General features: G+C 38.6%; 1 protein-coding gene across 1 annotated transcript in view; it reads right to left on the bottom strand.

Moving 5' to 3' along the window:
• Positions 1–20,973, bottom strand: part of LOC107040374 (ankyrin repeat and SAM domain-containing protein 1A) — a gene marked incomplete at its 5' end in the record, with an annotated part of 112,258 nt that overhangs the window by 18,353 nt on the left and 72,932 nt on the right. The window contains 3 exons of the mRNA XM_015260448.1: positions 13,814–14,188; positions 14,763–14,890; positions 14,987–15,301. Coding sequence (XP_015115934.1) covers positions 13,814–14,188; positions 14,763–14,890; positions 14,987–15,301 — 818 coding nt within the window. The remainder of the gene's footprint in view (positions 1–13,813; positions 14,189–14,762; positions 14,891–14,986; positions 15,302–20,973) is intronic.

Raw genomic sequence — 20,973 nt, forward strand, 5'->3', positions numbered from 1 at the left:
CTTAAGTGTGCAGAGTATCTGAACGCGAGAGACACAAAAAGGGGGAAAATATTCATCTGCAGTGACAGCCAGGCGGCGATTCACGCCCTGCAAAAACCCACTACAGAGTCATAGGTGGTGTGGGAATGCATGCAGGCATCGGACACACTGGGTAAAAACAATCAGGTTTCCGTAACCTGGGTATCAGGCCACCATGGGATTCTGAGTAATGAAAAGACAGATAAGCTGGCCAAGGAGGGTACAGAAAGGGTGCCCTCACACGGCCTGCTTGGCATGCCCTTCGCAGTGGGAAAAACTCTTATTAAAGATCATTTCCGGCGAGATCATATCAGGCGTTGGGAGAAAGTTGCGACCTGCAGACAAGCGAAACTGCTTATGAGGGGGCAACTCAGAGATAGAACCAGAAAGCTTCTGGAGTTGCACAGAGGGGATCTGAGGGTAGCAATAGGGCTCCTCACGGGTCATACAGCTCTCAGAGCTCATCTGTTCAAAATGAAACTTGCAGTACAACAAGACTGTAGACTGTGCGGAGGCGATAAGGAGGGCGTCATCCACCTTTTATGTGAATGCCCCGTATTAGCACTCCGTCACTATAAAATCTGGGGCCAGGCTTTCCTGGAACCAGAGGACTTACAACAAGCGGCTGTCACCAGCCTTATTAGCCTAGTGAGAAACACAGGGCTGCGGCTGTGTGACTGACCGAAACTAAGGCGGATGTTACAAAAGATCGTACGATTTAGGTGACTCTGGGCGCTTTAAGTGACCAGCCGCGCATATACTAATTCCAATTCTAATTCTATAACCCTTCTTAGACATTCCAGCAAACCAAAAAAGAAAAAAATTGAATTTAAAAAAATAAAAAATTGCCCGCGGCGGGATTCGATCGCGGATCCTTCCGATCTGTAGTCAAGCGCGCTGTTTACTGAGCCATCTGAAATTTCTTATGAAGACAAATTTTTTTCGGGAATATAAATAGGGGAGGATGGGGCAAAACGGCCCCCCTTCAATCGTCAATATTTTCCGATTCAATAATCCGATTGGGATGAGTTAGAGCTCGTTTTGAAGAATGAAAAATTATCTTCAAAATGAAGTTGAAACTGGGAATTCTCACAATGTCATTCACAAGTTATTGACAATTGAAGGGGGTCGTTTTGCCCCACCCTCCCCTACCACATGGTGTATTTATTTGAATCCGCGAATGTGATTATCAATAGTTAGTTAATGAAAGTGTAACACTGATGAGAAGAGTTAATTAATTAATTTACAATTAATTCTTATTATTCTTAAAATATTTAGGCTTTCATTCGGGGTATCGATATCTATAGTCTGTATATTAGGAAAGAAAATGAATGTATGCTATCCATCCATTTATTCAAAAAATAGCCTACAAATATTAAGTCGGTTCGATCATCGGCCGTGGAGCGGCCTTTCATCGGGGCCCCGACGTTTGGTGTCCGGATATTGGACCAATGTTTGGCCTTTGATCAGAGCCCCGATGTTCGGCAAGCAGATACTGGCCCGATGTTTGGCCTTTAATCAGAGCCCCGATGTTCGGCAAGCAGATATTGGGTAGATGTTTGGCCTTTCTTCGGGGACCCGATGTTCGGCGAGCAGATATTGGGCCGATTTTTGGCCTTTCACCGGATATTGGACCCATGTTTGCCCGTATTGAATATATCGGCAAATCCGGCATGGGAGTTTATGTAAGATTTTACTTCTTCGGGAAAAATTACGTGACAATTTCGTACTTTGTTCAGTGATGAACCTGAGAATTCACTGAACGATTCAGATTTATTCCCTTCCATTCCTATAAAAATTGCCGGAAAATGATTCCCCATTGTGGATTACGTGAATTGCTCCGTAATTTCTACTGAATATTTCTCTCCGTGTAGATTTCAGTGCAACCGAGTTCTGAAATTTATCAATTTTTACTGAACACTACAGTGACAGAAAAAATTAATTTTATCAAGAGAATTTTATTTGAATCTACTATTATTTGGTTGCTAATTTTGAAATAAACATGATTTCATAATGAATACCAGGAATCTCTTCTTGAGATACATTTGATTGGGAGAAACCGAACTTCTCTAGAGTTGAAGTTCCTTATATTTGTCGCAATAATGAGAGTGTATGATTTCTTTCAAGCCAAAATTTCGCCAACTCCAGAAATTCGTTGGTTTACTCAAAAATCAAAATTATTCTCATGACTAAATACGTTGTTATCTCAATCAACACGATTATGCGTTGTTCCAAGTAAATTATAATTGAAGTGAGCATTTCGTATGTTGAATTAGGATGAATATTGTTACGCGGAAAAAGCTGTGACATTGTAGTAAGTACTAAAAAAAATTAACTAAAAAAAATCGTATTATTCCACAATAATAGAATCACAGATTACCACAATTCAACACAAATTTGGATAGCACAAATTTCATTCAATGTGATGTATGGAAAGCTCAATTTGAACATCGACTTCATTCGAGAAAACAACATTCAATTTATTCCTCAATGTAATCATCACTTAGGTACGAATTTTTGATCAATTCATAAAAGTAGAAAATTTTTCGACTGAATATTATATTAGACCGACATCCAATGGTGGCGATGGCTAAATCGTTAGTTCGGCTTGGCCACTAGGAGATCATGGGTTCGAGTTCCAGTCCGGTCGGGTTTTTTAGTTTCTGGAAACAGAGGTTGGAGGCTCGAAAGGGTGGCTGGGCTTCGGATCCCGACTGGGCGGGGGAACCCTTAACTTCCGGTAAAGAGGGTTAAGGGGCTCGCCTGGGGTGGATTCTGGTGGGGTCCATCTCACCTCGGCTCTGGACGAGCGGGAGGTTCCTAATAAAGGAATCGACTGTACCGACGGAGGTTTTCTGTGGTTTCCTTCGTCTCTCTCGCGGGAGCAAATGCGGTACAGTGTAGCTAGACGGCCACAGCCGCAATGTTAGGTAGAGGATAGATGGAGTAAACCAAATGGTTTAAAATGTCTTAAATGAAATAAAAAAAAAGATTATATTAGCTTTAGAAAAATGGAACTTTTCTATTTTTGTGGTGAATATATGTGACCTGACGCCAAGGACTGTTTTATTTGATTCAAGTATGAATGTGAATTTTTTTCTATTTGCTCATCCATCCATTCTTTACGATAAATTAATTACCAATCCGAATATTTAAATGCAGATTCCGGGAGAATTGAAAAAGTAATCATCAATTACAGAATAATTTTCTGAACTATTCTCACTCCATTCTTTTCACCAATTTATGAAATGAATATTAATCTTCCTCATGAGAATAATTAAAATACCAGAGACTCTATAAATTTAAAAACAATAACCCTGTCACCCCACAGAATTACGAGCCACTTCATCTGCGAATTAGACAGGCGTACATAAAAATCTCATTGACTTTCCCCATCTCCCAATACAAATAATGTCCTCAAGGGGTGCGATGTAACCGAATCCCAGAAAGAATAAAATGAAAACAAAACTATCTCCAACGAAAATTACGAGCAGACGAGTGCAAGAGAGATAGCCAAAAACTCCCTATATATCAATTCCGTTGTTCGATCAACAGCAGCAATTTATCAGATTGCCGGAACGCCAATTCCCCTTCTTCCCTTCGCTTCCCCACCCCCTCAGCGATATTTACTCTGAATTTACTAAGCTAATCAACAGCAGTCAATTACAACAAAAAAAAACTCTTGAAAAGTACATCGGAAATAGTAAAAAACCATGAAACAATGAATGGCAAGAAGAAGGAGTTGAGGGCGAAAAAAAGATCCCACTTGAATGACGGAAGTGTACACGGAAAGAAATTTTCGATAAAAATTAGACCTGCAGAGGCCGAAACGTGGGACGAAGGTTAGTTTCATCGCAAAAATTAGACTCCCAAGTCCAAGACAAAACTTAACCTAAAAAGTGGTTGAATGTCATTTCGTCCCACGTTTGGCCCTCTGGAGGTCTAATTTTTATCGAAAATTTCTTTCCGTGTAAGCCATTGTGAAGTGTTGAGTGTTGAACAATAGCTGAGTCTCCAATTGGTCACGTTATTTACATTACGACGCAATCCAATGGGGAATCGGCGGCGCATAATGCGTGAGAAGGAGGTTCTAAATGGAAAGAGATCACTTCCACTTCCCAGAACTGATTATGCCCTGTTCTCGAGACAACTGCAAAAACCGTTCAACGATTGTGTTTGAAATAGCACCCTATTGTCAATTCACCAGCTCTGCTACAGAGTTACCTCATCATTCAGTAGTATCATTGTTGTTCACTACACCCCCAAGTATTAATTGTCATTATCAACATGTCCAACCCCCCTGGGGACTCGTCTTTTCATCAGTCTTGTCTCCACCCTCTTGACAGGGAGAGAGAGGGGTGAGCATTGCTGGCACGCAATAAAGTGCTAATTTAATAGGAAACGATTGCCGAGGGTGGTCATATACCTGGTTTCGATGATTATATCTTTCAGCGCAAGGGGAACATGAAGAACGGTGGACGAGTGATACTTTGACGGTTCAGTTTGGATAAATTGAACACCCGGGGTGTGGTGATTGGGGGGATGAATGAACGATACTCGTCAAGGTATTCAAGGCAGAGCCTGTTATGGAGACTATACATAGAGAGGGAAGTTGGTTTAAACGATCCGACCGTTATATAATACCGTTTTTGTTGCCAAAATGCGTCGTTAACGACGAAGAAAATCAACAAACATATTGCTTTTCGGTAATGGCAACGGAGGTAATTATGATGCCTTTTCGGTCGGAGAGATGGCGACTCTGTTCCCGCGTTCAGGCCGTTGGAACGGTTCCGGCTGCGGATGTGCATTTGTCCTATTCTAAAGAGAACATACACTTAAAGTCGATAACTATCGATATCTCGCAAGTTAATTTTGAGATTTTCAATTATGATTGTTACAATTACAGCGCGCTGTCGCGCGTTCGGTCTCGTTATCAAAAAAGCACAATCACATCTCCGTTGCTATCACCGAAACGTAATTTGTTGATTTGATTTTCCATTTTTAACTTCCCGACCAAAGGGAGGAAATTATTGTAATGACCCCGAAAATCAAATGTGGAATTTCCATGATTTGTCCACGTTTCATGACGTTTGGAATCATTTGCAACCATTTTTGAAGATATGTTTGTGTGTGTGTGTACGTATGTAGTAAAAATGTTGTCCACCGATTTCTCCTGAACAAATGAAGCAATTCAATTTTTTTTTGCCATCGATGGGTCTTCATGTAACTTAGAACTGATTAATTTGGGGAGGCGATCGGCTCAGCAGTTCTCTCGTTATTCGCATAAAACATGTAAAAACAAGCAGGGGTAGAAGCCTATTTGATATAAGACGAATGACCGTTACTTTTTTTTCTTATTATGCGTTTTTTTCTTTTTTTATTCTATCAATTTCATTGGTAGTAAGCTTCCAAAGGGAAGCATATTAGAGATTAAAAGACCATTTCATTGGATGATGATCAATGAAATGGTCTTTTAATCATAAAAGATGAGAACCAAATTCGATAGTGAGCCATCAATTTTTTATTCTCAACTCGCATTTATAAAATCATCATTTTCTCTTACTTTCCTTGTCAATAAAAGTATGTTGTTCTATTCTGATTCAATTATTTCCTTTGATTTGCTTCCATTGGCAAGAAGTATGAATTCTACTCAAACCAGATCTCCACATTGTCACTGGGAAAAAATGGTCCGATGAAATCCATGCTATCGTCTAATTTTTTAAATAATGTCAATATTTAATCGGTCAAGTAGTTGACGAGATATTTGACACAATAGATTTTCACAAAAATTGAATATCTCGGGAACCGCTCGACCGATTGACCTCATCGAAAATACAAACCGTCTATGTTACAAAAGCAGCATACCGAATTTTAAGTCGCTAGCTCATTTTTTCATTGACTTATCGTGTGTACAAGGTTTTTTTTATGAAAAAACGGATAAACGGCAATATCTCTAAACTTTGCACAAATCGGTATATATTAGATGAGTGATCTAGATAGAGGCCATCGAGACGAGTAGTTCGAAAAAAAAAATTGAAATCGGTGCAATTGTTGGCGAGATATTGCGGAAAAACAAAATTTAAACAAGTGATTATATCTCAGGAACTACTTGATCGATCGAACTGAAACGAAGCACCAAAGTGAGGCTCATTCATAGCTATCATGAGCCGAAATTTCAAATTTTTAGCTGCAACTTTCACCGTATTTACGTTGAATTTTCTAAAATTGACTCACCAAAAACCCAAATCTGCACACATACATACAGACACCCCCCTAAAAACATCATTTCTTTACGTTTCATGACGTTATAGACCATTTGCAACCAAAATTAGAGAATCGAAAAATCGACCAAAAACAATGTTTCCCTTCGGAAGCAAAACGTCAAAAAATGAGAATTTTTGAGAAATTCAACGATTTTACTTAAGAAAATGATGGGATTTTATTTATTTTTTGGTAATTGATACGTCGTCATATAACCTCTTCCTGATAGAATGTTGAGTGAAATCGTCTCAGAAAATGTTTAATTATTTGTGGAAAACTTTTTCTTTCAATTTTAGTAAAAAAATAGAATTGGTACATATCCATTCTGAAGCTCACTACCAATGGAATTAGTAGAATTCAAATGAAGAAAAAGAGTTATAACACAAAGAACCGGTCAAATGGCTTGTACCAAAAAGGCTCGAACCCCTGCTTATTTTTGAGAAAATTTGTAAAAAAATTGCCCCAACTTTGCACGCACATATGGACGCACACACAGCCATTCTCTAAAAACACCATCAACGTTTTATGACGTTTTTCTCGACGTTTTATGACGTTCCAAGTCATTTCCAAGCCAAATTAGAAAATCGAAAAATTGATCAATTACAAATCTTTCTTTTGGAAGCAAAAAACAGGAAACTTTGGTTCGAGTCCCTAAACACATTGGATAGAGACAATAATTTCTGGGAGGACATTATTGCTCATGACGTTTCGAATAATATATAGGTTCCGCCGATTATTAATCCGGCTCCGTACCTTCAAAATTTCGATTCTGTTGCGGTTTCTTCTATGGTTTTTGCAATATTTGTAGATTCGAAAAAAAAACAATTTTTTTTTGAATATTGTAACGTAAAAACAAACGACTTTTTGAATTTTGAATTTTTAACTTCCCGACTCGAAGGGAGGAAGTTCTTGGAATGACCCGGAAAATCAATAGTGGAAATTCCATGATATCTCCGCGTTTCATAACTCCTCGAATCTTCCTACGATGTTTTTGAACACGTCTGACTGTGTGTGTGTGTGTGGACGTATGTGACGCAAAAATTTTTGGGTCACGATTTCTCTTGAACGAACGACGTAATTTCAATTTTTTTTATCGATGCATCTTGATGTAACTTAGAACTGATTAGTTTGTGAAGACGATCGCCTCAGCAGATCTTTAGTTACTCGTAAAAAACATGACAAAACGTCAAAAATGATGTTTTTTTCACAAATTCCACGATTTCTTCTAGAGTAATGATGCGATTTGAATTTTTCTGCATGAAATCGATACATCTTTGTATCGAATAATTATGACTGAAATAAAAGCGAAATCGTCTCAGCAGTTATTTAGTTATTTTGAAAATGCAACTTCCGGAATTTTTTCAATTTCTTTTTCATTTGGAATTCCTGAAATTCGAAAAAGTGAAAACACTGAAAATTGATGGAATAGAATAAAGAAAAAAAATCAAAAAATGTAAAAACTTCATTTTTACACCTTTTTACTTCAAAAGAAGGTTATCATGAGAATGGTGTTTTCCTCTTGCAATCGAAGTTTTTTGAAATAGAATTGCAATAGATCCATTCGGAAGTATACTACCAATGGAATTGGCTGAAATGAAGGAATGTCAAGACTAATAACGCGTAAAGTAACGGTCACATGCCGTCTGTCGAATAGGCTCGGCCCCCTGCTTGTTTTTCTAATGAACAGAAAAAGAAGAATCGGTCGGGACGTTATTGGTTCGACCCATAATGGGTCACACCCAATTACCAATCCCTACCGGTCACACCCCAATGAGGGAGCGAACGACCAGGCCTGATTTTTTTTTCATTTTTTGTTGACTGTTTTTTCCTTAACAGCGGATAAACCATTCAATGTATCTGAGCGAATCCGCCAATTCTGTTCAAAATTTTTGAAAAAAATGTGTACAATAATAATTACAAATTAGTTTTTTGAAATTGAAATCCTACACAGTTAATTTCGTTTCTTTTCTAATAAAAAATTGTACCATTTATGTAAAATAGCCCGAAAAATGTTTCTGAAAGAATCGAGAATATATTTTAAATATTTTAAGGATAATTTTTCACGAATGTCTATTTTACATAAATGGCATAAATTTTTATATTAAACAAAATGAAATTAGCTGTGTAGGAGTCGAATTTCAAAAAACTAATTCGTAATTGTTATTGTACACATTTTTTTTTAATTTTGAAAAAAAACTTCTGTAACTCAAAAATTCGAGGCCCTGGATTATTTTTAACATTTTAAGCATCTGCGGGGCAAACGAACAATAAACAATCAATTTTTTTGACTAATTATTCATTTTTAGACATATAGGGGAGGGTAGGGCAAAACGGATCCCTCGGGCAAAACGGACCACTGACAGAAAATTGGTAATTTTTTTTTTCTTTCCTTTAAATCAAGAACACTGAATGTGTTGATTGAAAAGTGAGTTTCTTGGATCGTAACCGTCACAGGGGTTTTATAGACAAGAAGTGTCGTCACATTTCTTGGCATTTTCACCCAAAATTAAGGAATCGAAAAAAATCACGATTACAAAGCTTCCATTCGGAGGCAAAAACAGAAATTATCAATTTTCGGTCAGTGGTCCGTTTTGACCCGCCTGGTCCGTTTTGCCCTACGCTCCCCTAATCAGTCTTCCATGCATGAGAAATCCCACTGTAATAGTCCGCGACTTTTAAAAATCATAGTAGGCTTCCCTTAATTGTATATTCGATTGAATATTAATCGAATATTAATCGAATATTAATTGAAAAGTATAACTCAGAACAAGAAAAATGAGCAACCGGAGCTCTCTTGCTCAGTTATTGGTTGAAATATTGAAGATTGTATTTTTTTCTTCTTCTAAAAACTTTTGTTTCCTATTTTCATTATGAGTCACTATAAACAACAAAAAAAATGTTGAACCCATAGATTCAGTCACAAATTTTTCTAACTTTTCGAAAAAATAACGTTTTTTATGCATATATTTATGAGGTATTCCATGCCAAATGAGTCAACGGCTGACCCTCACCCTCTTGAAAATTGATAGCGATTTTTTCTACGATTGGGGGGCTTGAAAAACTATCTCTCAAATTTTCTAAGATTTTTTTGACAGCCCAGTTCGGAGACATTTTTTTTTTTTCAAATTGTTCGTTTTTTTTTACAATAACTCGAGTTGTACTCATCCGATTTCGCTTTATTAGGGATCAAAATTTTCCATTTTTCACCATCTATAAGAATGTTTTTTATCCAAATTTTTTCCAATCTCTAGATGCTCGAAATAACGAATTTTTGAAAAAAAAAAAGTTAAAAAACTCGAATTTAGCTAATTACGTCACGGTTGATTATTTTAATTTTTTTTTCAGTAATTCCTATAATCAAAACAAAAATCTTGAGCTGTCATACATATTGGGTTTCGTCTTGGATCTATTTTATTTTTAATTTTTGATTCTCAAAATTCCGCGAATTTGGTCAAAATACTCCAAATTGTCATTGGTTGACTTTGATTATAAACAGTATGAAGTAAATTTAAATATTCAATTCAATTCAATTCAATTTATTTCCTTGATGTTACCAGAGTTCTTTCCTTGTTTTTCATCACCACCAGCCCTTCTTTCTCCACTTCTCCTTATATTATTTAGTACTAAGCAAAAATCGTCGACGTTTTTTATGCATATATATATGAGATATTCCATGCCAAATGCGTCAACAGTTAACCCTCACCCTCTTGAAAATTGATGGCGATTTTTGCTACGATTAGGGGGCTTGAAAAACTATCTCTCAAATTTTTTCAGATTTTTTTGATAGCCCAGTTCGGAAATATGATTTTTTTCAAATTGTTCTGTTTTTTTACAATAACTCGAGTTCTACTCATTCGATTTCAATTTATTAGGGGGCATAATTTTCCATTGTTCACCACCTATAAGATTGTTTTTTAAAATTTTTTTTCCAATTTTTAGATGCTTGAAATAACGAATTTTCGAGAAAAAAAAGTTGAAAAACTTGAATTTTGCCAATTACCTCACGGCCGATTATTTAAAATTTTTTTCAGTAATTCTTATAATGAAAATGAAAATTTTGAGCCGTCATACATGTTGGGTTCCATCCAGGATCTATTTTTTTTTTTAAATTGCGAAAATTTGGTGAAAACACCTTAAAACGAGTTTAATAATTATGTATCGAAAAAATATGTAATATATAGGTATATATTTAAATTTACTAAATAAACAATTCTAATGATTCGGGAAAGAAGCAAAAAGAGTGAATAAAAGAGGGAAAGCAAGTGGAGGACATTTAATAGGAGTCAGAAGGTCGTTGGAAGCAGACTGGACAGTGGAGAAATGGGAATATGCCCTTATGCTGAAAATTAAAGAGAAGAAGAGTGGCATAGAATACAAGGTGGTGAGCACTTATGTCACCGACAGGAAGAACTTGAAGGGAGCCTTGAGAAATATGGACGAACTAGTGGAGGAGATGGAGGGCTCGGAGGAAAGGTTGATCATTACTGGCGATCTGAACGCAAGGATTGGAGAACTGCAGGGGGTTCCAGAGTGTGGAACAGAACAAGAGTCGCGGACAATGGAGAGAAACTCATAGGATAAGACTGTTAGAAACGAGGGGAAAAGGCTGATAGAGTGGTGTGAGGAAAGAGCACTGCTAATCCAGAACGGGAGAGCTAAGGGAGATCAGGAAGGAAAAATTACATTTATAGGTGAAGGAGCAGGATTGGGGAGTGTACTAGACTATATAATAGTTAAAATGGAGGGGGAAGAGGCCCCGAGTGGTTCAGAGAGATGGAGGTGACGGATCAAGAAGGATCAGACCCCCTACCGATCGTCTGCAGAGTGGAATGGAACAGAGAAGACGCAGAAGATAAGGGAAGCAGCAACAATAAAGTGAGGTTGAAATGGAATGAAGATCGAGAGGAGGAATTTAAGGAAAAGTGGAGAGGAGAGTGGGTGAACAGAGGTGAGTTAAGGGAAGGACTGGAGGACAGATGGACGACACTGGTGGAGGTGACAACGAAGGCGGCACAGTAGGCGAGAATGATTTTAGGGAGCAATCCCTCGAAGAGAGCGCACTGGGACAATGGAGAGTATGAGAAGAAGAGGAGGGAGATGTTCCGGGACCTGGAAAGGTTTAGAAAGAAGAGGGATTGGAGCTCGAAGAAGAAGTATAATGAGGCCAAGAGGGTGCTCAGAAACACCAGGAACAGGCTGATTAAGAAGTGGATAGAGGAAAAACAGAAGAACGTGGCAGAGAGCAAATCGATGGCGGACTGAGCCGAGAATACCGGCCGGCCGGAGGCCGGTGGCCTTGAACAGCCACCTCCACGTGGTGCTCCTGGGTCATGCCAAGAGCTGTTCGGTTTTGAGGTTAGAATTCACACATTTGAATTCTAACTCAAAACGTTGCATGGTCATCAAACTGACCACTTGACAAACATATATATATTACCGAGCCTTCGAGCCATCCGAGCCTTCGGCTCGGATTATAAAGTCACATTCGTCACATAATACTTTTATCGCCATGATGACATAATGTACTATTCCAATAGAAATGAGGTATTGCTTTATGGATTCCAACGTATCTTCTTACGACAATAAAATGAAAATTTGTATCAGTACACCTTTGTGAAGATATCAACTTCTCTCAATCAAGTTACTAAATTCTTAAAGGAACCAACACATGTTGGTGAAGAATTCAATCCTCAGCAACTCTTGGGGTAGCCCAGGACTCACACCACCGACGTTGTTGGTGATGAGCACCAAAAATGAAAATAGGTATTTGTTAGAAAATTTTGTGAACTTCACCATGAGAAAAATAACAAAAAAACAAAAAAGTGTGGGGAACAACCTCAAATAAGACGGAAACTTTTTTTTAAGTTTTCCATGCCAATATATATATATGGCAATGCTCCCCACACTTTTTTGTTTTTTTTTGTTATTTTTTTTAAGAATCGACTAGAATCAAACCGACGAATCGGATCCACTGGGAAACCCCATCGCGAACTCACTCTCCAAGCCAAGGTATGAGCTTGTGAACCGAATAAATATTTCTGTGTGTCATCTATATAGATGAGAATTGACCGTCAGAATTGAATTGGTCATTTTTTGAATTCCTGACCGAATCATCAGATTTATGGACATGGTAATTACCCGTCATGACCGCGGTAATTGACCGTCATTTGACCGGTCATTTTTGTCACTCACATCCCTAGTCTGGTAGCGTAGGGTGAGGAAGATGCAGAACATAATCAAGTTAAAGTTAAAATAACCCTCCAAGGAACTTTCCTCGGAGCGGCAACTTGGGCCATGAAAGCGACACGGAACAACGCACCGGAAGTGGTTATAGACATGCCATCGCTGGACGTATATGCGGTATACAAGGCGAAATCAACCGCATACAGGTTCAGGTGTCAAAGGGAATAGAGCCGGTCTGGGGCAATGCATGCACGACTTGATATCCTGAAAAAGAAACTTCTGAATCTGAAGTAAGACCGTATAAACCGGAAGTACCAGATCGGAAAGTTTTTCAAGACCTACAATCCTGAAAGGGAAAATTGGGTAACCATCAACCTACGCCTAGCGCCAAGGGATGACTCCGGATATGGTGACCGTTTTGGGGCAGGATTATGCGGACTAGGAGAGAGCTACAGAGGCCGCCGGCCTCTGGGGACTTTCGCTACCGTCTTTTAAACGGATGTGCTGGCCATCAAACGCTGTGTAGAGCTTCGGACTGAGCGGCAGATAGGCAGCAGATATATCTACATCTGGTCAAATAGTCAGACCGCTATGAAAACACTCATGAAACCCACCACAGAAACCACATTGGTCTGAGAGACCATGAGAGCACTAGAAAACCTAGGGAAGAAAAGCAAGGTTACCATAACCTGGGTCCCGAGCCATGAAAGCACCCATAAAAACGAGACAGCGGACGAGCTGGCTAAGAAAGGGACAGAAATTGAAACCCAATCTCTGCCAATAGGCGTTCCTTTCGCTCGTGGTATAAGCCAAATTGAGGACATGCTCCAGAGGGATTACAACACCTGGTGGAAGAACACCAAAGCTTGCAAACAAGCTAGAGCAACGATGCCTGGGCTCAACAGCAAGAGAGCTGAACAATTACTGGCCATGGGTAGAGGAAAACTCAGCACATCAGAACTTACTGAACATGGACGGTTCACGGCACATTGCAAAAAGATGGGCATCGGCGACGACGACCTATGCAGATTTTGCTATGAAATAAAAGAGGACAACTGGTTCATTCTGTGTGACCATCCAAAACTGGCGGTGCTAAACATACTTCAGTAAAAGCGTAGTTAGAATAACTAGGAGAAGTTCGGTGGCGGGGAGGTTGGTCCATCCCTCTGCTTGCATAACTAAATTAAACTAACTATTTATTCTCGAACATTGCTGAATTCATCCTACACTGCTCACATTTATAGAATTTCTCGATCATTTGAATTTATGGAATTCGTACTCCCGAAGCCGACATCTTAGGGAGTATCCACTATACCGCTGATTGGAATGACGATAAATGAGCGACACTCACCAAAGTATTCAGGTCTTTGTTCAGATCTTCGAGGTTCGGCCCGGTGCCATTACGGGGCTGGCTTCGGGGACTTGGACCCGTCACAGAGGCTAGGATGCGCTTTCTGTGACCCGGTTTCTGGATCTCGAGGACAGTTGTTAGCTCTACCTCCCAGACTCGCCGGACTCGCTCCATGTCGGTGTAGAGGTGCTTTCTAAAGGTCTCTATGTAGTTTTCGAGGTGAATTGTTTTCAGCCAGTCTTCCACAGTGCGCGGAGTCGAGATGCGCTTTTCTACCCGTTTTGGGAGAAGAATCGACGCGTTCATTATCACGGCTCGATCCTTATCGCTGGTTATACCCAACTCTTCTAGGTCTGGCTCTTCCAGGATTCCGTTCTGTACAACATAAAGAGGAGGATCTAATTAATTAGGGTGATGAACACAGGTACAAGTTTTCTGTATATATTTAAGTAACAGCAGTATTTCAATTTTTAATGTTACGCAAATTGAATATTGCATTCAATTGAATTTTAAATAGACTGAGAATTCAGAATAATGCACTGAAAAAAAAATTCTAATATCTGAAACGTATTTTGTTGAGACAAGTAACTTTTCTTTAATTATTTAGTTCTCCCAAGCATCTAAACTCACGAGGCATAATGACGTCACAAAGATGTGGAAAGATATAAAATCGCTTCTTCAATGTAATGTAATGTGAAGGTGATTCATCTTTAAGCTAGTTAGGACCAGCTAATTGGTGACACAACAAGACTTGAAGTGAGGAAAGCTCAACATGCTGAGCGTGCCACTGAGCGGATAGGTGACCGTAAAGAAAATACAGGGAAAAAAGAATACGTATTGTTCTGGAATCTAATGACTTCTCTGCAACAAACTGGCATGTAAATCTATTTTGTAGGATTTTTATTCGCCCAATGTGTCAACAGGATAATTCAAGGATAATTCAACTTACGATAAATTCGATGTCATCGAAGCCATAATTTACGAATAACGATTTATAATCAGCAAAACCGAGACTCGAGAGCCATTGACCAACACCTGTCACCACGACCGGACTACTACTCGTATCTGAGCTAAACCCTGTAACAGAAAAATAGAAATTGCAACGTGAAATCATAGCCTTGATCCAGCTATAAAAACGAGAAATGAAACACGCAGGAAAAAATTTCTAATTACCGAGTCGCGATTGGAATTCCTTTTCAAGTTCACTGACGAAAACTGATTCTCTAACGAGCCCCGTGCCGAATGAGGCCATAATTTCCGAGATTTTGGCCCATTCCTCCTGCTCGTCGAATGGACTCATTATGCTCAGGGATTTTTCGTCGCGCTCACGATCAATGTGCTTTATTGAAACATCGGCATTACCATCATCAAGCCGTTCACCAGTGCTGTCTGCACCGGTGCCCATTCCGCATGCGGTCTCACCGTAAACGTTCCGCAGACGACGTAGTGTGCGAGGCCGCTCGGCCGTGACCGAGCCTTTTAGCAAACCTGTTGGCACACAAGAAAAAATGGACGTCATGGAGTGTACAGACTATATTATGCAAAATGGATTGTATGGGAATATGTTGAGGAGTGAATTACACAATTTTTCTAATCGATTCATCTATCATTTTTTTTTGCTTCATTTAGAACCAGTTGTCCCCCTTCCGTTGGCCGAGATATCCTTCCCCTCACATCTTATTTTTCGTCCAAATTACCTCACCGGAGTTTTCAAAAACACTAATTTTTGCAGAAATTTTTCAAAAAAACCGTTAATTTCCTAGAATTTTTTTAGAAAACCGGCAAATATTTGCCAGTTTTATGGGAAACTTCAGGCTTTTTCCATTTAAAAAAACCGAATATCCTCTCTTCTATAGTGCATCTCCTTATGGGCAATTTATTGTTACGCAAACCCTAAATTATTTGCCAGTAAAAATCCCAGTGAAATCCATTCCGCCGTATTTCTGCGAATCAGGAACAAGAGGAAAGCAACAGATGTATCATAGGTGAGGTTTCATATCATTCGTGGTGGATGCAGTACATTGAAAAATCATATGATTGGATAGAATTTATCAATGAGTTGAAGAAAAGAAGACGTTTTAAGAATATTGAAAGCAAATAATTTGGTTGTTTTCAAGATAACAATATTGTACAGCTTATTTTTTTTTTTTTGAGAATAGAGATTCAATAATTCAGTAGTGTTTGAAATCCTGCCTAAATTGTGGGCCTGTCAGGGACTCTCTTCAATATGTGACCTAATGATTCAGGTCAAGTCGTAACTCATCGAAAATAGCCGAAATATATCATTTTTGCTCGACATAGGCATAACAAGTTTCTCAAGAGCCAGTAATTCACCGGAAATCATCCCGGTTTAATATGATGGAATTATCCGAAAGTTATCGAGTAAAATCATTGTGTAAACATCGAAACAGTTTATTATTTATATTGTAAAATCATTGAGTCAGTTATCACCTGTACAGTAAACTCACCGTGTCATTTAGCTAGTAAAATCAACGGAAAATCATCAGTGATTTATTGAACATTATCAGTGAAAATTTACACTGAAAATTCACCAGTGCTTCAACGATCATTCCCAGACCATTATCAAGGACAATTATCGATAGTAAAGTTCGACTTATATATCAAAAATTCGTCTGTTTATTATTGTGGCGTCCATCTAAATTATTGTGAATAAATTGACTTGGCCCAGGCCTAAATTCTCGGTGTACTTGTCTTACAAACAAATCTGCACTTTCCCCCTCCGTCGCCACCCTGGGAATCAACGAACCTCACCAGATTGTTGACTTTTGCAGCGAAGTGTAAAAGGTTCAATGTGTGAAATTTTCACTCGACTTTAAGAAATTCCATTACTGAAAAAACAAAATTTCATGAGCAAATCAATGGAAGCTGTAAATTTTAGTTCAATTATTTATTGAGAACGGGTAAAAATCAGGAGAATTTAGGTAATATAGGGGAGGGTAGGGCAAAATGAACCCCTTAATTTTTTGTTTCGCCTAATAATAACTTAATTTGTTAGTCATAATGAATACATGATAAATGTCGCAAACAACTTTGGAATGAAAAGAAATCCAGGGTACGGAGAGAAAAAAAAATTTAATTCGGGTCACTAAGATCTGATTTCTTCCCCTTTTCGCGAGTTGAAGGTGACCAAGGTCAGACATTTTTATTTATATGTTCCAGGGTCACGACGGTCAAGTACCACATGAAAACGTAAAATGTGTCGTAAGAACGTTGCATGAGATGCAAAACGTTAGATTGATTTTTGATTTTGATTGTGTTTTTCGTCTCATCTCAAATGTTCCGACTTCTCCTCAAAATCTGGTGGTGACTTTCAAGTTGAGTAGAACGATCATAAATGGTATGACATAATCGGAAGGCTCGTCATATATGCATCATGGTAGTCAATCATTACAAGTGTCAATCGGGAAAAGCAATCACCAGAATCAAACAGGAGAGGCAAGCAGGACAGGGATCAAACGAAAAAGCCTTCTGATTAGTTCATTCGATGCATAGTTGTTTGACTCTTGTTTTTATCCCCCTGCCTCTTCCGATTTACCCCTGTGATCATTTGACTCGTGAGATTGTTCTGCTTATCTCCACTGATTGGCCTTATGGAGGTTTGAACCCTGCGAATTATGATGACATCACTCTCGCAGTTGAAGGTTCGAGATAGGCTCAAACAAACCGAAAATGGAATGTGAAGGAAAAAGCCATGAAATTTTGAATTTCACATTTCACAATTTACGGGAATTCTACATTTTTTAGCAGCAAGAAGACAAGAATCCCCTGACTTACTTCAATTTCCAAACAAAATATGAGTATTCAGTACCAAACAACATAAATACTCCAATTGAAGATGTTTATGCAAAACTTTTTTTGGATAAACACCCTGATGATTACCCATATCCATTCTTTCGAGTGCTTACAGTTTGCAATCTACGTTGATCATCTCTGTATATTATAAAAATACATATCGACTTCTGGTGATGAAAATTTGGTACTCGAAATTAAACTAAAAAATTAAGGGTGAGAAACGAAAGGTGAAAATAAGGGTCACGAGGGGTATAATGAGGGTCACGATGGTCAGAATAAGGATCATGAGGGTGATATGGGGATCATATGCAGGTCATATTAAAGTTGGTGAGCGGAACGAACAGGGGGCGTAGCCGCCTAGTTCAGAGATATAATGGACGAAATTCATAGAATCGAGGCGTGAGCATGAGACTATGTGGGGTTTAAAATGTCAAATATCTGCATTATTGAGATATTCCACTTTTTTTTTGACCAGTGGATTCAGCACTTTTTTTCACACTGGCCTTTGCTTCCATTTAGATAGTAAAATTAGTCGTATTATTAAATCTTAATCGCACTGTTAAAAAATAGAGGATGAAATTTCCATTTTTACATTTGTTAGAAACTTTCATCAAGTTACAGTTCCACTGAAATTTTAAAAAATTTCGTCATTGAAAATTCATAATTGGATGAAAACATCTATCAAAACTGTGAATTTCAGCTTAAGTATTTTATAAAAATTAATAGGAACCAGGAAAATTGGGTCTTGAATATTGAATTGCCAATTGACTCAAAATTTTGTGTAATTTTGGAGTAAATTTTCATTTTTAGATTAAAAATTCAAGTAACTTGGAGAATTGTACTTTTTCTGCTCCTAAAAATTCGAAATTTCATTCAATTTTTTGTGAAATTTGGAATTTTATGATTCTTTCCTCTCTATATCGAGTTTTACGTCGTTATCCAGAAAATTACTACTAAACTGTCTTACCGTGAGACAAGACGGGACGAGAAATAGCAAATTCTTGTCTTGTCTCGTCGATCTTAGATGGTTTCTCTCGTCTCGTTTCACTTCTCTCGTCTCTCATAACATCACTGCTAAACTGTTCATAAAATCTCAATTCTAACAGTATATTTTTATTAAAATCAATAACAGAAATCATAACGCCACGTTTTCGTGCCTCACACTTCGTTTTTACAACACATTCAAAAACCTCATAAATCAACTCTGATATATTTATTACTTCTGTATTTATTATGTGAAAAACAATTATTTCTATGAGAGGACATTAAGAACAAAGGAAAGATTTCTTATAATTTGATTCATCTGTTATCCATTAAAAATTGAAAGAGAAATCATTATTGATCACAAGCAATCCACTGTGGATCAAACTCCAAAAATATCTTAATTAATGCTTAATATATTCAACCGGCACTTGAACAGTAATTTCTAAACCCAACGACAATGCGAAGTGAGTAACTTCCAGGAAGGTCTCTTTTTCTCTCCTCTTAGTATCTCATTACGTCGGCATTAATTCCACAGTCCTTGACAATAATTCTCGCACTGTTTCGCAAACATGCACAATCCTTAGTTAGGTTGATGGAAAGTCTTTCAGGCTCTGTATCCACTCTCGGCGCATGAGAGTTGGCACGTTGTGTTGTTGAAAAAATCGGGGGGATACTTTCGTGAGAAAGATGAATATGAAAAGAAGAGTATAAAAAAAAAGAAAATAATGAAAAATAAAAGGGTAACGAGCAAAAGAGGGTAGTAGCGACTATGCCTTTTCAAAGATGCTTCTGTGCATGTTCGTATAATGAAAAGCTCCTACAAAAAGGAGAAAATCCTAAATGGAGGCTCGAGTTACAAGCGGAAACGTACGTAATTTTAATTAAAGCACCATGATGGAGGGTGTCTCTCAACTGGCGACGTCGACACTTCTATACTCATCCTTTTACTTCACTTCGTCCTTTTCTCGTTTTTCCTCCACTCTCCTTCCCACCAATTCTATTAACTACCTTCACCCCCTTTGCGGTATATTGCGGAGACAGTTATTCAAGCCTTATACGCAAATTTGACATAAAATTGTCATTATTCTCGTGCCCCCTTGGGCTACTGTGGGGATTTGCTTTCGGCATTTAGAGTTGATTTTTTATGGGTTGTTGAGAATGGAAATCGCTTTGATAATGAACAATTTTTGAAGGAAGTATTCAAGGACACCTTCTGTAAAAAAAAGTTCCTACCACTGTAGGAAACGTCTCTTTGTAGCGGCTCGCTACATACACTCTGAGGGACGACTATAGTATAGCCCTCACACACACACATCAGAGGACACACATGCACCTCCGAGGTTCTGAAGTAACGACTACCCGAATTCTGTCAGTCGGAGACTATCGACCTATTCAAATCGCATTACTTCGTAATTCATAATTTAACACCACTTGTATATAATTCTCTCTAACGCTTTGGCGAATAAACTAGTGTAGTTAATCCGCTTGAGTAGTCATTTCGTATTCCCGAACCAACCGCCGCGAGTCCTACATCTTAACATTGTTGGAAATCATCAGAATTTCATCTGTGCATTGCAGTTTAGTAGGTTTTTTTTACAGTCTTCGAGTCCTTTTTCGGATCCCATTCGGCACTCTATGCAACCCTCTGCATGCGGCTGTGGATTCTGCACTGTAACGCATTCGCACTCATATAGAATACAACAGTAGCATGGAAACCAACATCAGGAAACCCATGCCGGTACAGGCGGTTACTCTATTAAAAACCTCCCGCTCGTCGGAGCCTTCCGGTGAAAAATTCGTTTTCACTTGAGATCGAACTCAGAACCTTTCGCACACTAGACTTGCGTCTACCCATGTAGGATAATACAAAGTGGCTGAATATCGGGTCAAACGCGGCGCCAAGTTCCCGATAATCGGCTGCGATCTTCGGCCGAACGTTGGGACGTTACTTCGGGCCATCATAGACACCGATGTACGCCCAACATTGGCGTCGATTATCAGCCAACCATCGGTGAAACAAAATTTTAAAATCGTTCATACATATTAGTTCCAATAGTTTATAATCGTTTTATAACCCTTCCTATCCATTCCAGTAAACCAAAAAAGAAAAAAATGAAATTAAAAAAAAAGTGCATCCGGTGGGATTCTATTGCGAGTCCTTCTGATCTGTAGTCAAGCGCGCTGTCCATTGCCCGAGTGGAAATTGCTTCAGGCCCACCTGAAGCACGATCAGAACTTGATCAGGTTTTTGTAAGGTTCGACTGATCCGGTGATTTCTGATGAGAATCTGACCAAGTTTTGATCCAGCAGATGGGATCCGAAAAACTACAGACGGGTTCAGATCAAGTTCTGATCAGGTAAAC

The sequence above is a fragment of the Diachasma alloeum genome, unplaced genomic scaffold (genome assembly GCF_001412515.2).
Source record: "Diachasma alloeum isolate Michigan unplaced genomic scaffold, Dall2.0 Dall_scaffold_00328, whole genome shotgun sequence".
Classification (NCBI taxonomy): domain Eukaryota; kingdom Metazoa; phylum Arthropoda; class Insecta; order Hymenoptera; family Braconidae; genus Diachasma; species Diachasma alloeum.